The sequence below is a fragment of the Muscardinus avellanarius genome, assembly GCF_963383645.1.
Source record: "Muscardinus avellanarius genome assembly, chromosome: 2".
Classification (NCBI taxonomy): domain Eukaryota; kingdom Metazoa; phylum Chordata; class Mammalia; order Rodentia; family Gliridae; genus Muscardinus; species Muscardinus avellanarius.
In genome coordinates, this window is record NC_137787.1 from 94223353 (window position 1) to 94248686 (window position 25334).

Below are 25334 nucleotides of genomic sequence, written 5' to 3' on the forward strand. Positions count from 1 at the left end.
AGGTAGAAGGGCTTCAGGGAACCCCAGTACCAATAAAAAACAAAAAATAAAATAAAATAAAATAAAATAAAATAAAATAGCTGATAGAGAAAATATTGAGTGTTTCCACACAAATAAACCGGAAAATATTTGAGATAATTGATAGTCCAGTTATCCTAATCTGATCATTATATAGTGCAAACATGCTTGAAATATAAAATATCTCATACATATATGCAATCAATGTTGGCCAATTAAAATTTTATGAAAAAAGCTTTATAGCAATGTAAATTCTAACAGCTGTGAGGTCAGTAAAAACTGGTTTAAAATGTCTATACATGGAAAATATCCTGATAAAGTATATAAATAATAATTAAACAAATTAACAAAAACTATCTGGGTCTAGTGGTGCATTAGTGTAATGTCAGTACTTGGGAAGCTGAGACACGAGTGTTTCAGGGTTGAGGCCACCTTCAGCAACTGTTTCAAAACATAATAAATAAAATGGGCTAAGGGTACAACTCAGAGGTAGGATGCCCATAGGTTCAATTCTCAGTGTCCCCAAAAATATATTAAAAAAAACTTAATAGAAAATTCAAGTGTTTGTACATTTAACAGTATAATGTTTATTGATATTTTGCAATGACTGTTACAAAACAGCTTCTTCTGGATTTGATCTGATTTAAAGATAAATCTGGGATATGATGAGATTGGCTGATTCCTTTGGGAAATTAGATATTTGGAGGCATTTATGTGTGTTGACTTGATATTTGTATTACATACATAATAATATTAGTAGTAAATATGTTTATATCAAATTATGTTAAAGTAAAACAAATTTTAATATAAAAACACAATTGTTGTGAAAGGGATGTTTCATTTAAGAGAGAATTGTGAATATAATAATTTAACCATTCAGCTGCTTCTAATTTAACCAGTGGTTTAAACATAATAAACTACAAAGTTAGAAGAGGTATAATGTAAAATTAGTAATTCATATTTATGACAGACTTATGTGTACATTGGAATCACTAAAAGATATAAACTTTAAATTTATATATTTATACATTTTAATCCTTTTGATATATTTTCATTTAACAAAATTCTCATATTATGAACTCAAATACCTTTAAACTAGCCAAGATATTCAATAAAGAGTTCATGTTTATTTTCAAAGATGTCTTAAATGCTAGCTTTAACATTTTAAGTTTTTCAAGGTAATAAATTGGCATTTTGTAGTTAGAATGGCTTTTCTTTTATTCATAAATTGCCATCCATTAGTGTTCAAACATAAACGCATTAGTTTTTTATTCCTGAAAAGAAAAGAATAAGAACTAAATTAAAATACAGTGCAACCATTAATGCTTAAGAGCTTCTAATCTCAAAAGGAACTATATTTGACCATGAACTATATACTCTACTATATCTGGTCTCTTTCAACTAAGACCAACAAATAGAAACTGAAAATAGGGAATGTGGGGAGGGAATTTCAAGTCTACCCCAGAGGAAAATAAGCTTAGAAATATCATTCTTTGGATTGGAAAAAAAGTTTTATATTACAAAGTAATATTACAAATAAAACCATTTGTCCAGGTGCTGAAGGAATGTAAATTCGATCCCACATACCACTTTTTGAAATTAGTGTAAAGAATAATAATGTATAAAGTTACCTGTGCACAATGATACACAATGCAGCTACCTGTCAGTGAGGGAGGAAACTTCTTGGTAATCACATTGTAGTCACACAATAAACCATCCTAATGTCATCAAGAAAGAATAAGGAAGGAATTAATGTGACCTTAAGGCTCTAAGTTCACACTTTGGGTATTCTCTCTACTTTAGAAAACACATAGAATTAATGCTCACACAAAATAAGAGGAAATAAGGGATTTAGGAGTTACTAACAAAATATATCTCTGAGAAGCCAAGTGTGTTAGTACACATCTGTAATCTTGGTACTTGGGAGGATGAGACAGGAGGATTGCAGGTTTGAGACCAGACTCAGAAACTTAGGAGACCCTCAATGACTTAGTGAGACCCTGTTTCAAAATAAAATATAAAATAGGGCTGGAAGTTAAGCTCAAATATAGAATGTTTCTGAGTACCAAATGTGTGTGTGTGTGTGTGTGTGTGTGTGTGTGTGTGTGTGTATATATATATATATATATATACATATATATAATGTTATATATTATATTATATATTACATATCATAGAATTCCACCTCTAAGAATTAATCAAATAGATATGCACTGAGAAGTAAGATACACAAAGATATTTAAATTTTACAATTGTTTAATTATATGTTTAATAAGTTTAAATTAATATATAGAGAGATTCATATTATGGTAACCTTACACATGAAGATTTGACCAAATATATGTATAACCTAAGGAACATAAACAATCCAAAATAAAAGTGCAGAGCTGAGTTGTAAATACATACATATATACTTGGGGTAGGTATTTAATGAAACTCATATGCTAAATAGATGGGAGGGCACAGGGAGAGAGAATAATTTAAGCTTACCTTTGTGTGGCTTTGAGATCAAATGTGATATAAACAAATTTTAGAGCTGGGTGTGGTGGTGCATGTTTGTAATCCCAGTACGTGAGAGGCTGAGGCAGGATGATCACAGGTTTGTAGTCAGCCTCAGCAACTTAGTGAAACCCTTTTCCCAAATAAAAAATAAAATAGGGTTGTGGGTATATCCTGGAGGTAGAATGCCCTGGGTTCATTCCCCTGGACCACACACACACACACACACACACACACACACACACACACACACACATATTCCAGTATTGTTGTGGGATAGATTTCTACAAGAAATAAACTTAAGATGTATTTATGAATGAAGAATTCTAGAAATAATGGGTGAACTGAAGTGGAAGCAGGCACACTGGGAGATAGGATCAAGTAATCTAATGAAAGTTCTCATCCAACATGAAAGTGCAAATCAAAATTCTAAAATCCATGAAGGAAACTGTCTCTGAGAAAATCAGCCCTCATAATCAATCATTACAAAATGAATTTCATGTGATTAAGTGAAAATGCAATATAAATCTAAAACAGTTTAAGTGCATTAAAATCATTAAAACAGACAATTATATATAATTTATATAAAATATGACAAGCAAAATAATTGTGATGGTAAAGATAGCAAATGAGACAATTTTAGTTCAGGCTGCTGTAACAAATTTCCATAAATGTCTGGCTTAAACAGTGAATGCCTGATATTCACAGTTGCGGAGGCTGGCAGGTTCCACAATCCAGGCACCAGGAGATCAGATGTTTGGTCAGGGCACTGTCCCTGATTTCCAAAAAGCTGATGTCTTGTTATGAGCAGGCTCCACCTTCATGGCCTAATTACTTTCTAACCCTTCCCTCTCAAATATGATCACACTGGAGCTAAGTTTCAGTATGAATTTTTCAGGAACACAAACATTGAGTCTGTAACACCTATAATAAGAGAAATGCGACATAAAACCTTCCTGGGATCCCATTTTATTCAAGGTCATCTGTATAATTATTACCAAGGCCCATAGTATCTTTAGATGCAGCAAACACTTTGAGGTCAGTGGATAATGGTAATCCTCTATGGAAAGTCACTTAGGAATAAGTAACCATGTTTAAAATGTGTTTACTATTTCACCCATAATCCCACTTCTAAGCATTTATCAAATAGTTGAACACTTGAGAAGTAAAATGCACAAGTATATTTAAATTTTCAATAGTTTCATAATGGTGTTTAAAAAATTTAAATTAACGCATATGTGGAAATTCATATCTACAGCAAATTCACACATGCAACATTTAATATATGTTCCAGAAAAGCTTAGAATTGGTCAGATAATTGGCGATTTATGGGAAGCATCTTCAAACACAGAACTCAACTTAGACATCAACATCAAAACGATTTACAGCCTGACATGGTGGTACACGCTTGTAATCCCAGCATTCGGGAGGTGGAGACCTGAGGATCAAGGCTGGTGGACAAACTCAGCTACTTAGCAAGGCATTTCACAACTCAGTGAGACCCTGTTTCAAAAAATAAAACACTAAAAACGGGGCTGGAGGTAAAGCTCAGAGGTAGAATGCCCCTGGGTTCCATCCCCAGTACCGCCAAAAAAGAAAAAAAAAAAAATACAGACCATGTGTTTAGAAATTAAATCACACTTCAAATTAATCGATGGGTTAATAAAGAAATAATTCTTTAAATATTTAGATATTCAAATATACATATTTAGAGTGGCATGAAATGAAAAATACTGAGCAGCAAAATTTTTATGACTTTTATAAAAAAAAAAGGACTTTATTTTTAGAGCAATTTTAAGTTCACAAAACAACTGAGCAGAAAGTACAGAGTTCTTGTAGAGGATCGGCACCTCCCCGACCCTCACTTTTCTATCACTACCCTGCCCCATCACAGCATATTTATTACAGTCAATGAACCTACATCCATCCACTCAGCATCTCACCCAGTATCCACATATTAGGGGTTTTACTCTTGCTGTTGTGGATTCTTTGGGTTTTGAAAAATATATAATGATAAGTGTCTGCCATTATGTTATGAAGAACAGTTTCACTGGCCTAAAAACTCTTCTTATCGCTGCCTATTAACCCTTAACTCCCCATAACCACCTGGCAACTACTGATCTTTTTACCATCCCCATTGTTAATGCCTTTTCCAGAATGGCTTAGGGTTGGAATCATATACTATTTAGACTTTTTATATTGGCTTTGATCATTTAGCCATAAACATTAAGTTTCATCCCTGTCTTTTCATCGATTGATTCTTCTTTTTAGCATTGAATAACAATCCATTGTCTGCATGTATCATAATTTATTTTTTATCTATTCTACTGAAGAATGTATTTTTTCTGAGTTCTGGCAACTATGAATTAAGCTATTATAAATACACACATTTGGTTTCTGTGTGGACAAAAGTTTTTAATTATTATTAGTAAATAATTATTTTTAGCCAGGCATGGTGGTCCACACTTGTAATCCCAACATTTGGGAGGCTGAGACAGGAGGATCGGGGTTCTCAGACCACCTCAGCTAATTCGTGAGGCCCTTTGCAAATCAGTAAGACCTTGTTCCAAAATAAAGAACAGGCCAGGCACACATGTAATCCCAGCATTTAGGAGGCGGAGATCAGACAGCCATTTGCAACAGAGTAAGACCCTGTTCCAAGAATTTAAAAAGACTAAAATAGGACTGGAGGTGTAGCTCAGAGGTAGAATGCTCCTGAATTCCATCCTCAGTACACACACACACACACACACACACACACACACACACACACACACAATTGCTAGGCAGTGCATCAACATTTGTTTACCTTTGCAAGCAATTGCCAAACACCTTCAAAATGGCCATACCACAGCCTAGCGCAGTGATACAGGCTTATGATCCTAGTATTTGGGAGGCTGAGAGAGGAGGATCACAGGCCAGCCTGAGCAACTTAGCAAGACCTTGTTTAAATATATATTTATGGGCTCTAGGAGTATAGCTCAAAGGTAGAATGCCCTTTGGTTCAATCTCCCAGTATCAAAAAATAAAAATCAAGAAAAATGGCTCTACCATTTTTTATTCTTCTTTCAGTGAATGAGAGTGCCCTGGTTTTATATCCTCACTTGCCTTCAGTGTTGTCACTGTTTTAGATTTTTGTCCTGCTAAGAGTTGTGCAGTGGTATTTAATTTGCATTCCTTTATTGTCATACGCTATTGAGCACCTCGTCATCATGACTTATTTGTCATTAAATTGTTTTTAATAGGGGCTACTATTAATCTAAATTTGGGCACTAGGTACAAAAATTATGATACATTCATAAGATAGACTTCTATGTGGCAGTTTTAAAGACTGAACATCATTATAAAGCAGTGACATGAACATTTCTTTATGATTAAGTAAAAAGTGCAAACCATAACAATGGGCATAGTTTATGTGAAAAGAAAATACGATGTATTATTTTATGTAATGAAGAATATTTTTGAAATATTTTTTTTAAAAACTGTTGACTTTTTTTTTTTTTTTTGCTTATTTCTACACAGGGATAGGGTAGTTAGGGAAAATGCATGAAAAGGTCTTACAGCTTGGATTGATTGCCTTTTCAAGAATTGAGATAGATTGGTGTTAACCCAAACACTTTTGCTCCAGATTCCTTTGAAATAAGCACATAAATTTTCCAGTCAGGTCTCCAGGTAGTGTTGAGAGTAAAGGGTGAAGTGATTTTTAGCAAAAAGAATGTAAGAAAACCACCTGGTGCACATGGGGGTTTAACTTTGACAGTGGCTTGGTGATCTCTTCTGACCTACTATGTAATGAAAATCTGCTATGGGTTTTGTGGGCAAAGCCTTATTCCTCTTGTCTATATTTGAACTATTTTGTTCCCCATCTCAATTGTATCAGCAAACATAAAGTAAAATAGTACATTTAGTATTGCTAAAAACTAATGAGTATAATTAGAACCAAGAATATTCTATAGTAGAATCAGGATTTTGTTAGAATTTAGTGATTGGTTGTATTTAATAATTTTCTTTTTGGAATTAAACCTGTTTATTCTAATAAGATAAGTAGAGGAATATTTCTATTTACTATTATTTATTTCCACAAATAATGTACAAAGATTACCATTGTCTATATCAGAATCAGGATTTTGTTAAAATTCAGTGATTGTTTGTATATAAATAATTTTCTTTTTGGACTCAAACCTGTTTATACTAATAAAATAAGTAGAGGAATACTTCTATTTATTATTAGTTATTTCCACAAATAATGTAGAAAGCTTACCATTGTCTATATGTCACAAAGTTAATAAAATACTTTGCATATTTCTTCCTAATCGTCTTGTATGTCTCCCTTTGATTCTTTCCAACAGCAGTTTTAAACCTTTTGCTGTATGCTCTCACCTCTTCTCTTCCTTCAATCTGTCATTTTTTATATTTTCTACATTTTGTTTTCAAAAGCTCCTCTTTAAATAATAATCCTTTGATCTTCTAATGTCTGTAGGATCTCAGTCATTTTAATTTTTTGGTCTTTAATTTATTTCTTCCTGTCATTTTTTCTCTCCTTAAATATATTAAGTCCAATAAACTGAAACTACCTCACTTTGATTTTATTTCTGCTTTCCAGTCTGTCTTCTTTCTTCATTAACTCCTTGTGCAGCTCATCCAGCCAGCTCCTGTTTCCCTCTGCCTTCCACCTCTTGCAGTCCCACAGCCTCTCCCCATCACTGATGACCATCTGTTTCAGTGGTTCACCAGGAATAATTTTCAGTACATACTCTTCTGTTTTGAGTCCTACTTTGCAATTAGTGATTTCAATCAATTGAGATAATTAACCAAACGTCTGTTTTAGTTTCCTGATCTGTAAAATAGAGATTATTAAAATAACATGGAATGAAATACATAAAAATTATCCAGTACTCAATAAGCTTAATAAATCATTCTAAGTTTAACTATGAATTCTAGGTTTTATCTTCTTTCATTGCAATATTTGATCCAATTGCAAATTATTTCCTTTCATCCTTCTGTTTTTATGTGTTCTCATGTTAAATTATTCTTTTTATTCAATTGGTATTTAGATTTCTTTTTTATTTCTTTTTCTTCTTTTTTTGCCTCTTTTATATTTAATTAAAAATGTTTTTGACACATAATACAGATCAAACATTGCATCGACTTGTCTCTTAATATACTTATTCAGCTCCTTCTCACTTTTTCTAAGGTCGCCACAGAATCTCCTCTGTCCCCAAAGTGTTAACCATCACCTCCTGGTGAAAGCCTCTCATATTTCTATCACTGAAATTTACTCCATGTTTCAAAACCATTTTTTCCAAAGCTTTGCTGAATATCACACTTTCTCTCTGAACATGAAAATTCTTCCTCAAATCTCTGTTTCTGTTAGAAGTATCTTCCATCCCCTAAACACTCAGATTTAATTTTGACACTCTGTGTTTGTAACCATTTTTCATTTTACTGATGCCAGGGCTACACAGTCTCAGGCTTCTATCTTTCCACTCTTCCTACTCACAATCCCTTGTTTAAGGTTCAGCTTGTAGCTCTAACTCCAATCTTCATGTAGCATACTGTTTTTCCCCAACAATCATTAGTTCAGTTTGTCCTAGACACATTTTTAGCTTCCTCTCAATTCTCAGTCTGTAATTGGAGCACATAGTTTGTCTTTAGACAATAAATTATTTGAAATATTTGAATCTTATAGACAATTTCCATTAAAGACACATTTTGAGCTAGCAATCAGCATTTCATAAGCTCTGCTCCATAGTAATTCACTATTTCTTTAAAAATTTTTTTATCAGTACATTGTAGTTATACATCTTAATGGGGTACAAGATGGTGGAGACATGCATACACATATCACCCAATTAGCCCACCCTTACAATTCCCACCCCATTCCCTCCCCTCTCCCTCCTTTTCATGTTCGGCTTAGTGATTGACTTTGACATGTTTGTTAATGTACATCATGTACATTAGGGAATTTTACTATTCCCCCTTCTCTTCTCCTTAGTTAGGTCTTTTCTATAGTAACTCCTTCTTCAACTAGAGTTCCTCCTGTGAGCCATTTTTCTCCCTAGTGTTTGCATATTAAGGAGAACATCCAAATTCTTATTTTTTCTGACTCACTAACCTCACTATTGCTTTTTGAACAAGCCCCTCCCTCTCCTGCCCTCTGGCCTTTAGATAGGAATAACACTTTTTAGGTGGGTTGGAGTTAGCAAATAAGTTTAAAAGAGAAAATGTTTGAAATTATATGTAAAAATCCTTCAAATTTTCTCAGCAGACATTGCTCTGTAAATATAGTTCTAATGAAATTTGTGCATATATCTATATTATTAAAAAATTAACTTTAGCCATGTGTAGTGACACACGCCTGTAAACTTAGTACATGAGAGGCTAAGACAAGAGAATGGCAGGTTTGAGGACAGCCTCAGCAACTTACTGAGATTCTGTTTAAAAAAATAAAATAATAATAGCCAGGCGTGGTGGCGCACACTTGTAATCTCCGCGCTTGTGAGGCGGAGACAGGAGGATAGTGCAGGTTCGAAGTCAGCCTTGCTGGCTTAAGATACCCTGTTTCCAAATAAGTATAAAAATAGGTCTGGGAGTGTACCCCAGAGGTAGAAGGGTTTCCAGGAACCCCAGTACCACCAAAAAAAAAAAAAATGACAAAGATATAGCTCAGAGGTATGCACAGTGCCCCTGAGTTCAATTCTGAGAGCCCTTAAAATGAAAATAATCTTTGGCATAAAATAAAAACATATGTGGATGAGAGAAATTTAGAATAGATTCACTCAGAAGTGGAACAGAGGCTAAATTAATAAAGAACTAATTCTTGCATACTATCTATTCTCTGGTATATTACTCAATAAATATTTGCTAAATTGAAATGAAGCATAACATTGTTAGAGAAATAAATAAGCATGTGATATTAAGGTTAGTAGTATAAAAATTAAAAGTTCAGACCAGTATTAAAATGTCATTACAATATATTATTGAGTTGGATTATTTCAAAGATTTATTTCTCTTCATGTTCATGTTCAATATAACTATCAGTCATATCTAAGAATGAAAACTATCCTGTAACAGCATGTGTTGTCTTTATTTAGGATAAAATTAAACTAAATCATTCACAAAAAGATACATCAATTAAAAAAATGTTCAACACAGTTGAACAAAGAAAACAGAAACTTTCTTTTATTTTAGAAAAATAGTATATTTTATATAGATTCAGAAAAACTTTATTTTCCTAGAGATGTTGAAATTTGTAGTGGTAGTTAAAATAAATTTTATAATTCAAGGGAACATAAATCAAAACAATTCTTAGGTTGTCTAGAATGAGTGTATGTGATTGGATTAGGTGTCATTATAGCAGGATGCTACTTTTTATTATTTTGGGGTTTTGTTGTTGTTGCTAGTTGGCCACTCTTCTTTGCTTAAAGGGCAAACCTATAATCAGTACAATAAAGTCTTTCACATATAATTAGCAAGTGAAAATATCATTATGAGTATGTCAGAAAATACATAGAGTTCTACTTCATAATAATCATGTAATATTCTTTTCAACATGTTTCAAGAAAGAATTTACAAACACCAAGTGAATTACCTGGTTATCTAAATTTACTTGTGCACATGCTGATATTTTGGGTATTTATAATTTCTATGATACATTTTAACATTATTAATCTCTACTTGCTTTGATAATACCAATTTGACCTAAATTCCAGTTTCTTATATTTAAAGAAAGGAGGTTAAACAAGAAAATTTGTAGCATTGCTCATTCAAGATTTCTTGTAACAGGTTTTGAGAGCACATGCCTGTAAATGCCAGTACTGCGAAGAGGAGGATTTCACAGGTTCAAAGCCAGCCTCAGCAACATAGTGAAACTCAGCAACCTAGTGAGACCATGTTTCAAAAACAAACAAAAATAAATAAATAAAATGGTCTGGGGGTTTAGCATAGAGATAGACTGTCCCACAGCACCATGAAAATAAATAAATAAATAAATAAATAAATAAATAAAAAGATTTCCTGTCCATTGTCTTGACCAGGTAAGGATTTGCCTTAATGTGAATCAGCTAAAAAAAAAAAAAAAAAAAAATTCTTTAAGTATATTTACTGGAGTCTTTTTTTTTTTTTTGAGATTTTACTCAGTGATCATGAATAAGAAATTTAATTAAATTTAGCTTGCCTGGCTCACCCTTATTCACATTTTGATAAAGATTAAAACCAAATGATCAAGAAAAGAACAAACTTTAAACCTCCCCAGAAAAATCAGTGGCAGAAAGGATCTATTTAGTCTTGAAAGTGGTATCTAAGCTACAGAATCATTATTTATTCATATTTCTGGTAAAATAGTCTGTGTTAAAGCCTTAGAATCTTCTGAATATGATTTTTCTAACCTTCCCAGTCAGCAATTAAGTCAGGATGACAAATAGCTTTGCTGCTAATTTTAGTGAAAAGGACTGAAAGCGATGTAGGAATGCATTTATTGAAACAATTCTACGACCATTCTGGAGTCATTGATTAATAATATCATGATGTATTACTGATGTCTAAGCAAAAGAAAGTTGCACCTTGGTTAAAAAACTGGAAATAGGAATCATATTATCCTTGAGGTCTCTATTAGTTCTGATATACCTCCAGAGGACGCAATATGATTTAAAACTGAAGTATAAGATTCCCTATGCTAGAGTATAGCTAACGGATATGCATTGGTCTTGCCTTGTTAACTAGATTATAAGCACTTTGGTGACAAGGAGCAGGCCTTAGGTGTCTCTCCTGATTCTCAAAGCCCCTAGGAAAGTATAAGGCACCGAGTAACCTCAGGATACAACTTTTATAATAAATCTGTTCAATCTGGTGACTCGGTGGCAAAAAAGTATGCATATTTTAGCCTCATCATTTTAAAAATAAACCCCAATATTTTGGAAAACTTATGGAAATATATGGCTAAGGAAAAAGCAAGCAGCATGATAGTATTAATTAAAAAGTCCACCTCCCTTCTTCTCTGGTGTTCTGGTACCTTATGCTTCCCACTCTGGAGATACTTTGAACTATTTCTTGTGTAGCCTTCCAGAGAGACTTTATGTTTAGATAAGCCTATTAAAGTACAGTATGTGGTTTCTGATATCTGTGGAATAACCTAACCACTAATTTAAAATATTTGGGGGAAAATGCATCTCTACAAAAGATACGTAGACTTTCATCATTGTCATTGTTTTCTAAATAATACATAGAACAGTTGTTTATATAGCATTCTCGTTGTATCAGTATAGTAAGTCATCTAGATGTAGTTTAAAGTGTGTGAAAGAATGTATGTAGGTTATAGGTTATATGCTTATACTATGCCGTTTAACATAAATAAATTGAGCATATGCTTTGGAATTCATAGGGTTTCCTAGAACCAATCTTATATGAATACAAAGGGGCAATTGTACTTAAAATGACACATTTATAAAAATATGGTCATTTATTTTGATAAATAGGTAAATCCCTTTTAACATATAGGAAAGTCTATACATACTCAGTACCATGCCTTTTGAAATTGATATATTTTAGAAGAGGCTTTATTAAGTTGTGCAAATCATCTCATTCTTTTTCACTTAAGCATGTAATTTCATTGAGTAAATATATATTGTAATTCATGTCACTGGTCTTACAACAATGATTTAAATTGTTACCAATCTTACTTCAATATAGAAAGGAGAATATATCCTTGTATATGCATCTTTAGGCATCTGTATAAATCTATTAATTGAAAAAATTCAAAAACTACAATTCCTGTGGTAGAGAGTTGTGTGTGTGTGTGTGTGTGTGTGTGTGTGTGTGTGTGTGTGTGTGTTACTGGGGATTGAAACTGAGGGCATTTAAACTTTACAATACACCCCATCCTTATTTTACTTTTTTATTTTCAAACAAAATCTCTTTAATTTATTCAAAAAGGCTCAAATCTGCTATCCCATTGCCTAAAGATGTTATGCATATTTGTAGACCATCAGCATTTGGAATGTTTCTTATACCCTTGTCAAAACTGTTATTTTTTATTTTGATTCTGATTTATCTAATATAGAAGAAATTATGTAGAATTGTTATTTTAGTTTATTTTCTAATTACAAGAACTTTGAACTGAGTATTGTAGCAAACCATCATTATTTCATTATAAATCTTGTATTGGATTATATATTTTTATCTTATTAATTTCAAAGAAATCTTTATATTTCAAAGAAATATTCTCATTCTCTTTTTTGATTTAGATTCACATGTACTGATTATGTATATTAATGGGGTCTAGTGTAATATTTCAGTATATGCATTGATGAAATTCAGCCTCTCGTTATCCACACGTCCCTAATTTCACAAACTCTAATAATCACAGTTCTACATTCAGGTTGACTTTTTTTTAATTTCCACATATGATGGAGAGCTCATTGTTCTTGTCTTTCTGTGTCTGGTTTGTTCTACTTCACATAATGTCTTTCGGTTCCAACCACTTTGCCAAAAATGCAAGGATTTTATTCTTTTAAATGAATATTATTCTCGTGTGTGTATGTGTGTGTGTGTGTGTGTGCACATGCATGAACATGCACATACATTCATATGTAAGCACCGTTTTAACCATTTATCCATTGACAGAATCCTAGATTGCTTCCATATTACAACTACTGTGAGAAGTGCTTCAATAATCGCAGATGTGCCGGTCCCCTTGGTATGCTTGTTTGATTTTCTTTCCATATATGCTCAGAAATAGGATTACTGGATCATGTAATAGATATGATTTATCTATAATAAATACAGATTTTTAGTTTTTTTGTGGAAGCTTCATATTGTTATCTACAATGGTTGTTTTTGGCTATTTGATAACTTTGGTGCTTCCATATGTATTTTTAGGATTGTGTATTTAAGAAATGATTCATTTTTAAAAATATAATTTGCTCTGGTTTGCTTACTATTACTGACTGTGATTTTTAGTTTTACAATATATGATAAAACTTTATATATGAATTTAACTTAATAAATTTGTCTTTCATAGTCTCTAGGTTTTTTTAACTGTAACCAAATTCTTCCTTTACTGGAGCACTTCCCTCATTGTCCCATCTGGGGTGCTAAAACTGTGCTAAGTTTCTCCTCTTACTGGGTTCTTGTCTGTGAAGTTAAAGAATAAGTCCATAGACTACAGAATGGTGCATAGAGGAGAATGAAGATTTTTTATGAACCAAGGGAAGATAGAAGACAAAAACAGCTTCCCTAACACTGTGGGATAGGGGTCCCAAAAGACTGTAGCTCTTGAAGCTCTTGGGAGGTGTGTTTTTAATCCCTTCTTGTGGCTCCCCATCTGTTTCTTTGTGATTGGTCAAAATTGGGTCTTGGACTCAATTTCTTTTGCGCAGCTTCAACCCTTAATTTGAATCTCTAGTCTAAAGGTCAGTGGGCTCTTGTAATCTCCTGGGGCCTCCTGCCCATCTTCTTTATCTTGATCTGTCCCTTTGATCATTCTTGTGGCTGAAGTTTCTATTAACCCACACTGTTACACCTGTATCTATCAAACATCCCAATTTCTGTCCTTTATAGAGATAACCTTTTAAAAACTTCCTGTTTCAGGTCCTCTGCCCTGTCTCATGATGACCATTTCAAGAATTTAAATGTACTTTTTCTAGAATGCATTTTTTATTATTTTAAATGCTTGCATTTTGATTCATCTAGAAATTTGTTATAGACAAATACAGACAAATACAGTTTCAGCTTTACTTTTTCTTCTGGATAATCAGTAATCTTAGATCATTAATTAAATGTACATCAAACATTTTAAGTATGTTTTGTATATTAAATGTATATACAAATCAAGTGTGTTGGCACCGACCTATGATCCAAGTACTTGGGAGGCTGAGCCAGGAGGATTGGAGGTTTAAAGCCAGCCTTCACAACTTAGTAAGGCTGTCAGTAACTTAGTCAGAACCTGCTTCAAAATAAAAAATATATATAGCTCCTGAGGTATTGCTTGAAGATAGAACTACTTCCTTGGGTTCAATCCCCAGTACCACAAAATTAATTAATTTATTTATTAATGTTTCAAAACAAATATATGGCCTGAGATATAGTTTGGAGATAGAACTGCTTCCCTGGGTTAAATCCCCAACAATACAAATTTAATTAATTAGTTAATTAATTAATATAAAATGGGCCTAATTGGTTTTTTCTCTATGCTACAGTACCGTTATATTTATTGATATTCTTTTATTAAATATTTTAACTACTGTGACTTTTAGCTGCTTCCCATTTTCTTTTTCTACTTAACAATACTATTTATTTATTTATTTATTTATTTATTTTATTTATTGTGTGTGTGTGTGGTACTGGTCCTGAGAATGGAACCCAGGGGCATTTTACTTCTTAACTATAACTTCAGCCCAATTTTTTTTTTATTCTTTATTTTGAAGCAGGGTCTCACTAAGTTATGGAGGGCCAGTAGCTGAGGCTGACTGCAAACCTGGATCCTCCTGTCTCAGCCTCCCAAGTAGTGGGATTACAAGTCTGTGCCACCGTGCCTGGCTTTTTTATTTATTTGTTTGTTTATTTATTTATTTATTTATTTATTTATTTATTTATTTATTTATTTTTGTGGTACTGCAGATTGAACCTATGGGCATTCTACTTCCAAGCTATACCCCTAGCCATATTATATTTTTATTTTGGAAACAAAGTCTCATCAGGTTGACAAGAGTATCACTACTTGCCAAGACTGTCCGATCCCTCCTGTCTCAGTCTCCCAAGTACTGGGATTACAGGTGTGGGCCACCACACCTGGCATTATTTTTTTAGATATTTCTAATGGCTTTTGCATTTTATTTTTATATATTTACAATAAATTAGTAAGGTTGCAATAGTATTTTTACTGTTCTGAAAGTATTATATTAGTTTATAGTAAAATAATATCTTTACCATAAGTAACCTTCTCCAAGATCAAATGTTACCTTGATTTAACCTTTTGTGTGTCTTTTGCAGTGTTCAATTATTTTAATGTGTTATACAGATCTGTAACAGTTTAACCATAAATATTGTATTTATATGGTGGAATTTTTAACTGGTATTAGTTAACTTATATGAGATATACCTATCAATTTTTGCATAATTTTTTTAAATTGCCTATGTATTTTTTGAATTTTAGTTTTTTTAATTTTCACTTAATTTGATATATTTTATAATTATGTTGTATTTTCTACATATAATATTCTTTTCTAATAAGTATACCTTATTATTTATTTTTATTCATTTATTTTTTGTTTGTTTTGCGGTACTGGGGATAGAACCCAGGAGCATTCTACCTCTGAGCTACACGCCCAGCCCAATTTTTTATTCTTTATTTTTAAACAGGGCTTCACTAGTAGTTGAGGAAGTGTACACCACCATGCTCGGCTTAATTGTACCTTATTTTTTAATTATATGTAATAATTGTACCTTAGATGGTATATCCAAAATAATATAAAATACTGTTATGTTTTAATCATGACATTAAATTAAAAGTTATGTTTCACTATTTAACCAAATCCATTTTTAGTGAGGCATTTCTCAATTTTTATTTTAAGAATATGTTATATTTAATGTTGGGTAACATCAAATATACTGGTATAAACTATGAAGCTTGATCATGTGTTTTTATTGGACTTTTAATAGTGTATATTGCACCACTATTTTATTTTAATAACTTTTAAGGTTTAAAAAGACATTTAAATATATAATGACTTTTTAAAATTTTTTTGTTGGTACATTGTAGTCATACTTTTGTGTGTGTGTGTGTGGTACTGGGGTTTCTGGAAGCCCTTCTACCTCCGGGTTATACTCCCCAGACCTATTTTTATATTTTTTTATTTGGAAACAGGGTCTCTTATGCCAGCTTGGCTGGCTTTGAACCTGCACGATCCTCCTGTCTCTTCCTCCCAAGCGTGTGGAATACAAGCGTGCGTCACCACGCCCGGCTGTAGTCATATATCTTAAAGGGGTACAAGAGAGTAGAAGCATACATGCACACATCACTCCCTTACCCAATTCCCACCCCACTCCCCCCCCCCCTCCTTTTGATCTTTGGCTTATTGATTGACTTTGATATGCTTGTGAATATACATCAAGTACTTTAGGGAATTTCTCTCTTCCTCTTTCTCATCCCCCTCATTTAGGTTGCCTTATTTGCTCATCTATAGTTTCTCCTTTATCTAGAGTTTCTCTTATGACCCTTTTTCTCCCTAGCATTCACACATTAGGAGAGTATCCAATTTCTTACTTTTTGTGACTGACTAATCTCACTTACCATAAGGTTCTCCAGTTCCATCCATTTCCCTGTAAATATTGTAATTTTGTTCTTCTTTATGGCTGAGTAAAATTCTATTGTGTACACATCCCATAGTTTTGTAATCCATTCATCTGTTGATAGACAGATTGGCTGGGTCCATAGTTTGGCAATTATGAATTGTGCTGCTTTGTACATAGATACTGTATTATTTTGGTAGTTTGGTTTCCAATGTTTTGGGTAGACACCCAGAAGTAGTATTGCTGGGTCATATGGCAGGTTCATTCCTATTCTTCTGAGGATCCTCCATACTGTTTTTCAAAGTGATTGGACAAATTTGCGATCCCACCAACGATGTATGACTTTCAAAAATATATAATATTTTACATTTGTCTTTCATTTATACCCTTTGTGTATAAGATGCTGGTATATATATTTAGACAGTAGCTTTTTATAATCCATACAGGATAATGAATCATGACAATACTGTAAGCAATGTGTAAAGAAAAAATAATCACAGCTACTAAAATGTTTAATGACATGTTATATACTTTTATGAAGGATCATATCTTGTATGAGGAATTGAGGGGTGTCAAGGTTATAAATTATATATAAGGCCTTATGCAGTAGTACTTGTTTATAGTTACATCAATATGAGACTGAGGCAGGAGGTTCACAAGTTTATCAAAAGTTAGCAATACCTGTCGCAAATGCAAAATAATAATAATAATAATGATAAAAAGAGCTGGGATTATAGCTCGGTCATAGTGAGACCCTTGGTTCCAGACCTAGTAGTGGAGGAAAAAAGAAGTAAGCAAAAGAACAACTTGTCCTGCCGAAAAACAATATTTTCCTAAATTTAATCTTCTGATAGGCACTGATGGCTTTGAGCTAAATTTAGGGCATTAAAGGCACTGACACACATGTATGGTTAAAATTTATTACTGAAAGTCTTGTAATTAAACTTTTTATTTGTCACAATAATCTGTTTTAGTAGTGCAGGAAATTAATCTGATATAAAGAAAGCATCAAACTTTAAAATTTAAGAAAACTAAGTCAACCAGGACAAGAAGTATTCAAATGCTGTCATAAGAAAAAGGCCAGATTATAAGCAAATACATTTTTGAAGAATGGCAAGTAATTCTACCTTTGACTAAAAACAATAATGGCCACTCTTTCTTAAAGTGACCTCATTACAACAATTCAATGCTGCTGTCTCTGCTCTCTTAAGGGAGATGCATCAACAAAGCCTGGGTGTGTGATGGAGATATTGATTGTGAAGACCAATCAGACGAAGAAGACTGTGACAATTTCTTGTGTGGACCACCCAAGTACCCTTGTGCTAATGACACTTCAGTGTGCCTACAGCCAGAGAAACTCTGCAACGGGGAACGGGATTGTCCCGATGGGTCTGATGAAGGCGATCTATGCGGTATTACATATTTAATGGCATTTGCTTCTCTCTGCCAATTAGAACCTTGCAATACATTTGCTCTTACTTATTATAGTGGCATCCGTTTGTTCCCTTCATTCCCTTCAAGTGCAACCTTTGGCTGTGGAATTTACCTACATTTCTCAGGCACTACAGACCTATACAGAAAGTTTTAAATATGATCAAACATTTCTGAAAAAAAATACTAGACTATATCCAATTCACTAAATAATTGTAGAGTTATGCACATTATTTTGATCTCTGAATGGAGTGTTATTTTCACAATTAAACTGATTATTGTTGTCATTGAATGCATCACTCAGAACATAGGAGTCTTGTTATTACCGATCTGTGGGATGGAGTTTACTACCATACTATAGATTTTGATATGCCTTCTAATTATTATGATAGAAATAGTTCTGCTAGAAAAAGAAGAAACTGGATAATGAGGCACACTGAATATTACCCAATTTGCTATAATTTTCTCACAAGTTTTTAGTTCTCCTACAATACTATCTTTAGTATGCTTATCTAGATAAAATGATTTCAATGAGCTTTGAAGTCACTTTGACTGCCTATCTCCCTTATGCCAAACAGAACATATAAAAGAAAATTGCATTGTCTCTTCTGTAGGGAGATTAGAGATTTATCAAAGGGATTTTTTAAGGCATGTTTTATAGATAATACTGAAGGTGGCATCAATACAGTAATAAAGATGAGTTTACAGTAAGATAAGAACAATAATGAGATGACTCCAGGTTGTGAGAAAATGACTTTAAGAAATGACTAAGCTTCCTGAGCAAAAGTAGGAGAAATAACTACATTTCAGCCCCAAGTAATCATATTTTGATCTCAATTGAGCATTAATAGCATTTTGAGTGATACAAAAAGGAGTATTATTCTTTTAAAATTTTATGTAATAAGACATCCTTTCTTTCAACAGTTCTGTAATTCTATAAAATAACCTTGAAATAGTAAATGCAATAGTCTTCATTCAGTAAGACTAAAATGGAAACAAAATGAAGCTAGACAGGTGGCATACACCTATCACCCCAGTACCTGAAGCCTGAGACAGAGAATCTGTAGGTTCAAGGTCATCCGCAGCAACTTAGTGTGACCTTATTTTAAAACAAAAAAATAAAATAAAATAAAATAATGCTGTGGGTATAGCACAGATGTAGAATGTCTCTGGGTACAATCCTCAGAAACACACACATATGCACACACACACATACACACGCCACTAAAATTAAATAATAAAAAATTAATAAAAAAAGATGGTAAGGTATATTTATCTAGCTTGTTCCATACAGAGAAATGGTGAAAGGCTTACTGATGAAGGTTGTAAAAAATATTGATTTTTGAAGCTTGTTCATGAAAATTTTAAGTTTAATTCTACAAGGAAGAAACTATTAATATCTCATAAAAGAGAATGTGTCTAATTATGGAAAATGTCTAGACTTTGCTAAACTTAAGTTCTGTTCTTCAATTACTTTAATTAATTTCTCAAAATGTCAGTTTCATCATAATTATAATGGAGGCAATGATGCCTGTCAGGTAACCATGTCTGATAATAATGCCTGATAATGCCAGGTAATAATGCCTGATGCAGTACAGGTACTGAAAACTATGTGTGCCTTCCCATCTTTTCTCCACCCCTTGAATTAATTGAAGTAAGTAAAAAGCAAAGGAGAGAAAATACAGACATTACTAAAGAAAACAATGATGACAAAAATACCTTTTTTGTTTCTCCTCCCATATTTCACTTTCTGAATTGGAAAAGTAAAAAAAAAAAGTTTTCTTTTTTTACTTTTGTTGTTGTTTTCTTCTGAATTTATTTTTTTCTTTCAAAATTGATAAGAATTCCTCACTTCTCTAGTGACGATTTTCTTCAGCTAATCAGCTTTGCTCAAACATTCATAAGGATTACAGGAAGAGAAAGATGCGAGAGATAGAGAAAGATGTAGGAGAGCTAGCTATAGAAGTACCAGTGGGGATGAAAAAAAAGTTTTCTCCTGATTGCAGCACCACAGAATATTGAAATGCATACGCTGCTCCCAGGTGCTTTAAGAGGCAAAGACATGGGAATCTGGACATGGTGGTGCACACATGCCTGTGATCCCAGTACTTGAGAGGCTGAAACAGAAGGATCCCAGGTTATGGAGGCAACTTATTGAGACCGTGTTTTAAAATAAAAATATAAAAAGGACTGAGGGTGTAGTTCTGAGTTAGAATCTCTGGATTCAATATCTGTTTCCCCCACTTCCCCCCCCCCCAAAGACATAGGAGAGTTAGAAAAATGGGAACTAAAAACATATACTAGTCTATATATATATATGGAAGAAGAGAACCCAGAAATATAAATCTCTTAACCCTAGTGAAGAGGTTTTGTTTTTAGTGAAATTTTTAAATAATTTAATGAGAAAGAGATATGAATTTTAAAAATAAATAAGAAACTTGAATAATTCAAAAGTGGAGTGAAGTATTTATCCTTATTATAAGGATATGTCGAAGACAAACAAAGTTACACTAAAGCAGTAAAGAACGATTTTATTCATTATAACTATGTTGCAGGACAGAAAGTTCCCTGGGAACTGATCTTCACCAAAACACAAAGGGGAAGAGTTTAAAGACTGGGGTGTTATGAGGGAAAGTCAGTAAGTGGCATTCCTGGAGGTTGGTCCATGTGAATAGGGTATTGGAGTGTGTTTGCACAGGTGAATAAGGAGCAGAAATAAACTCTGCCTTCTGCCATCAACCATCTTTAGGACAGGAGGCAGTGGCAGCATGTCAGAGTGAAGGATGTGGCCCTGGAATAAGAGTGAAAATTGGCTTCTTAACCGTTAGCAATTTAAAGAGAAAGCTCTTGTTCTTGAGCCAATAGTTCTGTTTGGCAGAAGATTTACCTCTCAAAGGGGTCAGAGAATGAATTTATAATTGCAAAGTCTTCCCAAATAACTGGACTGCTAGGGAGGTAAGAGCCTAGTTGCTTTCAGGTGTGGTGGTGCATGCCCGTTATCCTAATACTCAAGAGGCCGAGACAGGAGGGTCACAGGCTCAAAGCCAGCCTCAGCAACTTGGTGAGGATCTCAGTAGTTTAGAAAGAACCCGTTTCCAAATAAAAAATTAAAACAGGCCTGGGGATGTATCTCAGAGGTTTAATGCCCCTGAGTTCCAGCCCTAATACCATAGAAAATAATAACTATCTATCTGTCAATAGATTTTGGCTAGAATAGCCAATTCTTCCAAATGTCAGCTTTCTTGGGGTAGATATTTTAAGGGCTCTGTAGTCATTCTAGGAAAGCAAACTTGAAGTACTGTTTAATCCTCTTAGTATGCAACATGGTCACAGGAATGCATTAAACCACTCGTACTGAGAATTTACTGCTTTATATAAGTCGTTGTTGAAATCAATTGGAGAGGAGAGCTCAGAGGATCCTGTTCAGTTTGGTCAAGAAGAGAGTTTTGTCAGGCAATAAAATAACTTTAAGAGAAGTTGTAGGATTAATGACAATTTCAGGATTAAAGAAGAATTTTCAGGGATTGGCAATGCAAATATTGACATTAAATTTACATTATTGATTTTTATTTCAATGTGAAGTTTGTTTATCCTAAAAGCTATCACTTAATTTCACAGAGAGCATCAGATAGAGACATTTCAGTTCTAAAAGAACAGTGATATTTGAAATAAGCTAAAAACATTGTAACAACTTTTTTCCCCCTGCTGGGTGCAATGACATTTCTTTATAGTAATTCTCTTGCAAAAAGAATGTCAATAGAAATAAAATGGGGCAAATACTTTGAAATGACTGCTGTTTTGAAATGATTATGATTATTGGTGAGAAAACCTATTTTGAGGTACCAAAAATGAATTTATTTTTTCTTTAAAATAATACCAAACTTGAATTGAAGTTTTAGAGAAAATAGTTAATACAATTCTTTTCCTTTTATTACTGTAGCTTTTTTGATGATGATAATAATAAGAGTTAATCTATATAGACATATTAAAAATGTAAACATGTTTAAAGGCCCTTACATTCCAGCCCAGTGTTTAAAGGGTATGCTTTTCTATTGATACCAGAAAATAGTCCAGGTATATAAATAAATACCACTAAAATTTACCAATTATTAGACAAAAGCCTTTTTAGCACATCTCAAAACATACTCAAAACTGGCTTTGAAAACCACTCAAAATATTTTTAAAACAAAGAAAGACAAAGCTTCTTTTGGCCTTACTACTATTTACCCAATGGGACACTGTGGTAGTGTAGGGAATTTTTAGCTGCAAAAAACAATAATCTGACCCAAGAGTAGTGGCACAAGCCTGTGATTCCAGTATTTGGAAGACTGAGACAGTAGGATTTCAGGTTCGAGACAGGCTCAGCAAGTAGTGAGACTCATCAATCTAGTGAGACTCTGTTTCAGAATAAAAATAAAATAGGACAGAGGGTATACCTCATAGGTAGAATGCTCTGGGGTTCAATTCACAGTACCATAAAAACAAAAACAAACAAAACAAATAATCTGTTCTATTCAAGGCTATAAACATATCATATTGATGTTTCCCAAGTAGACAATATTGACTCACTTTGAGAACAATTGTAAGCTTTTGGATGATTTTTTTTTTTTTCAGTGCTTGGGATGAAACTCAGGGACTTTCTACCTCTTAGCTATGCTCCCAGACCTATTTTATATTTTATTTGGAAACAGGGTTTCACTATGTTGCTAAGAGCCTCACTAAGTAGCTGAAGCTGGCTTAAAACCTGTCAGAAACTCCTGTCTCAGCCTCCCAAATACTAAGATTACAAGAATGCACCACCATGCCTGGCTGGATAATTCTTTCAATCCATTAAATATTTTAATTGTTTACTAAATGCTAAACACTGTGTTTGCTATAAAGAAAATACTGGCAAACAAAACATGTTCTGTATGTCCTCATGACCCCAAAACTTGGTAAAGTTTAATAATATTAATAATGAAGAATAATAATACTTAAATGCTTTCAAGAAGAATTATATAGATAATTGCTATGAAGGAAAGGATTTTTTCTTTAAGAGCTAATGACATTATCCATAGAGTGAATACTGTTTCTCAGTATTACAGCCAAAATAGCAAGACAAATTTAGAATATTATTATTTTCACGCCTAATTGAATTAATCACAATAACCAATATATAGGACACAATTTATAACTTTTCTAACTTAAAAATAAATGCCTGCATCCAGCAAAAGACAAATTTATTCTGAATTATCATTATGGATTGGACTATAGCCATAGAAAAAGACAGAAGCCAGGCACGTGGGCACACCTGTTATCCCAGTACTTTGGAGGCTGAGACTAGAGCATTGCAGGTTCAGGACCAGCTTCAGCAACTTAGCATGGTGCTCAGGAACCCAGTAAGACCCTGTTTCAAATTAGGAAGTAAAATAGAGTTGGGGGTATATTTCAGAGGTAGAATGCCCCTAGGTTCAGTGCTCAGTACAAAGAACAAACAAGGAAAAGTGAAAGATAGGAAAGGAAAAGGAAAGCAAAGGAATGAAGGAAGAAAGAAAAGGTATACAGATGTTATGTATATATGCAAAACCTGTGAGATTATGAGTTATTGCAGCAATCACCTGAATATGCATAATTGGCCTTAGACCTCTTTGTTTATAAACACTGTGATAAATCATGTATTTCAATTACAATGTTTGTACATTTCTTTTAGTAGGTATCTACAATCGATTTTGCCTTGCTGATGAAAGGAACTTAGTGAAGTTTAATAATATTAATAATGAAGAATAATAATACTTAAATACTTTCAAGATGTAATTATATAGATAATTGCTATGAAGGAAAGGTTTTTTTTTTCTTTATAAGCTAATGGCATTATTCATATAGTGAATATATGCCACTGGGTTCAATCCCCAGCACCACATTAAATAAATAAATAAAACAAACTATTATAGTTAAATGTCCTAACATGTGGCAAATCTGGAGGTGTAGCTCAAAGGAAGGATGCCCCTAAACACTAAACATGTTTATATATCTGTGGGTTATAGCAAATTATACATTTTTAAGAACTAAAATATTTCATTTTCAATTCCAGTATTGAATTTTTTCATTGAATGAATTGTATCATAATTCCTATCCTACCCCATGGGTGGTGGTGGGGGGAATCCAAACAGAATCTTCTTATTTTCATTCATACTATCCTGACTGTAATTCCATGCTTAGAGGACTGAATTCAACGATTTAACCAAGAAAAACAAAGGACACAGCCTATAACATCTTCATATCCTTTTACAGATGAATGCTCCCTGAACAATGGAGGCTGCAGCAACCACTGTTCCGTGGTTCCTGGGAGAGGGATTGTCTGCTCCTGCCCTGAAGGACTTCAACTCAGCAAAGACAATAAAACCTGTGAGATTGTGGATTACTGCAGCAATCATCTGAAGTGCAGTCAAGTGTGTGAACAGCACAAACACACAGTCAAGTGCTCCTGCTATGAAGGCTGGAGGCTGGATGCAGACGGCGAGAGCTGCACCAGTGTGGGTAAGCGGTGTTCCCTGTGTCATGCTGTATCTAAGAAGAGATGTTGAAAAAAAAAAAAAAAAGAAAACCTCAGAAAATTAATGAAAAGATTCGCCACATGTTAGATACGGCATTTAACTATAATAGGTCATTTTATTTATTTATTTAATGTGGTACTAGGTATTGAACCCAGTACCATTCTACCTCTGAGCTACACCCCCAGACCTATTTCTTATTCTTTATTTTGAGATGGTCTTACTAAGTTGTGGAGGCCCTCAATAAGTAGCTGAGGCTGGCCGTGAACCTGCGATCCCCTAGTCTCGGCCTCCCAAGTACTAGGATTACAAGTGTGCATCATACTCGACTCCTAATTAATTTTTTTATTTTGAAAAAGGGTCTTGTTAAATTTCCAAAGCACTCACTAAATTGCTAAGGCTGGTCATGAACGTTCCATACTCCTGTCTCAGGCTCAGACAGAAAAATCACAGGTTTGTGTCCAGTCTCAATTACTTAGTGAGGCCCTCCACAACTTAGAGACCTTGTTTCAAAATTAAAAAAAAAAAAAAAAAAAAAAAGGCCTTCGAGGGAATGTAGCTTGTAGGTAG

At 33.5% G+C, this 25334-nt stretch overlaps 1 protein-coding gene across 1 annotated transcript in view; it reads left to right on the forward strand.

The window, feature by feature from the left end:
- The window catches only part of LRP1B (LDL receptor related protein 1B), a 1956425-nt gene that overhangs the window by 1248712 nt on the left and 682379 nt on the right, over positions 1-25334 (forward strand). The window contains exons 22-23 of the mRNA XM_080689945.1: positions 18015-18215; positions 24505-24750. Of these exons, the coding sequence (XP_080546071.1) occupies positions 18015-18215; positions 24505-24750 (447 nt within the window). The remainder of the gene's footprint in view (positions 1-18014; positions 18216-24504; positions 24751-25334) is intronic.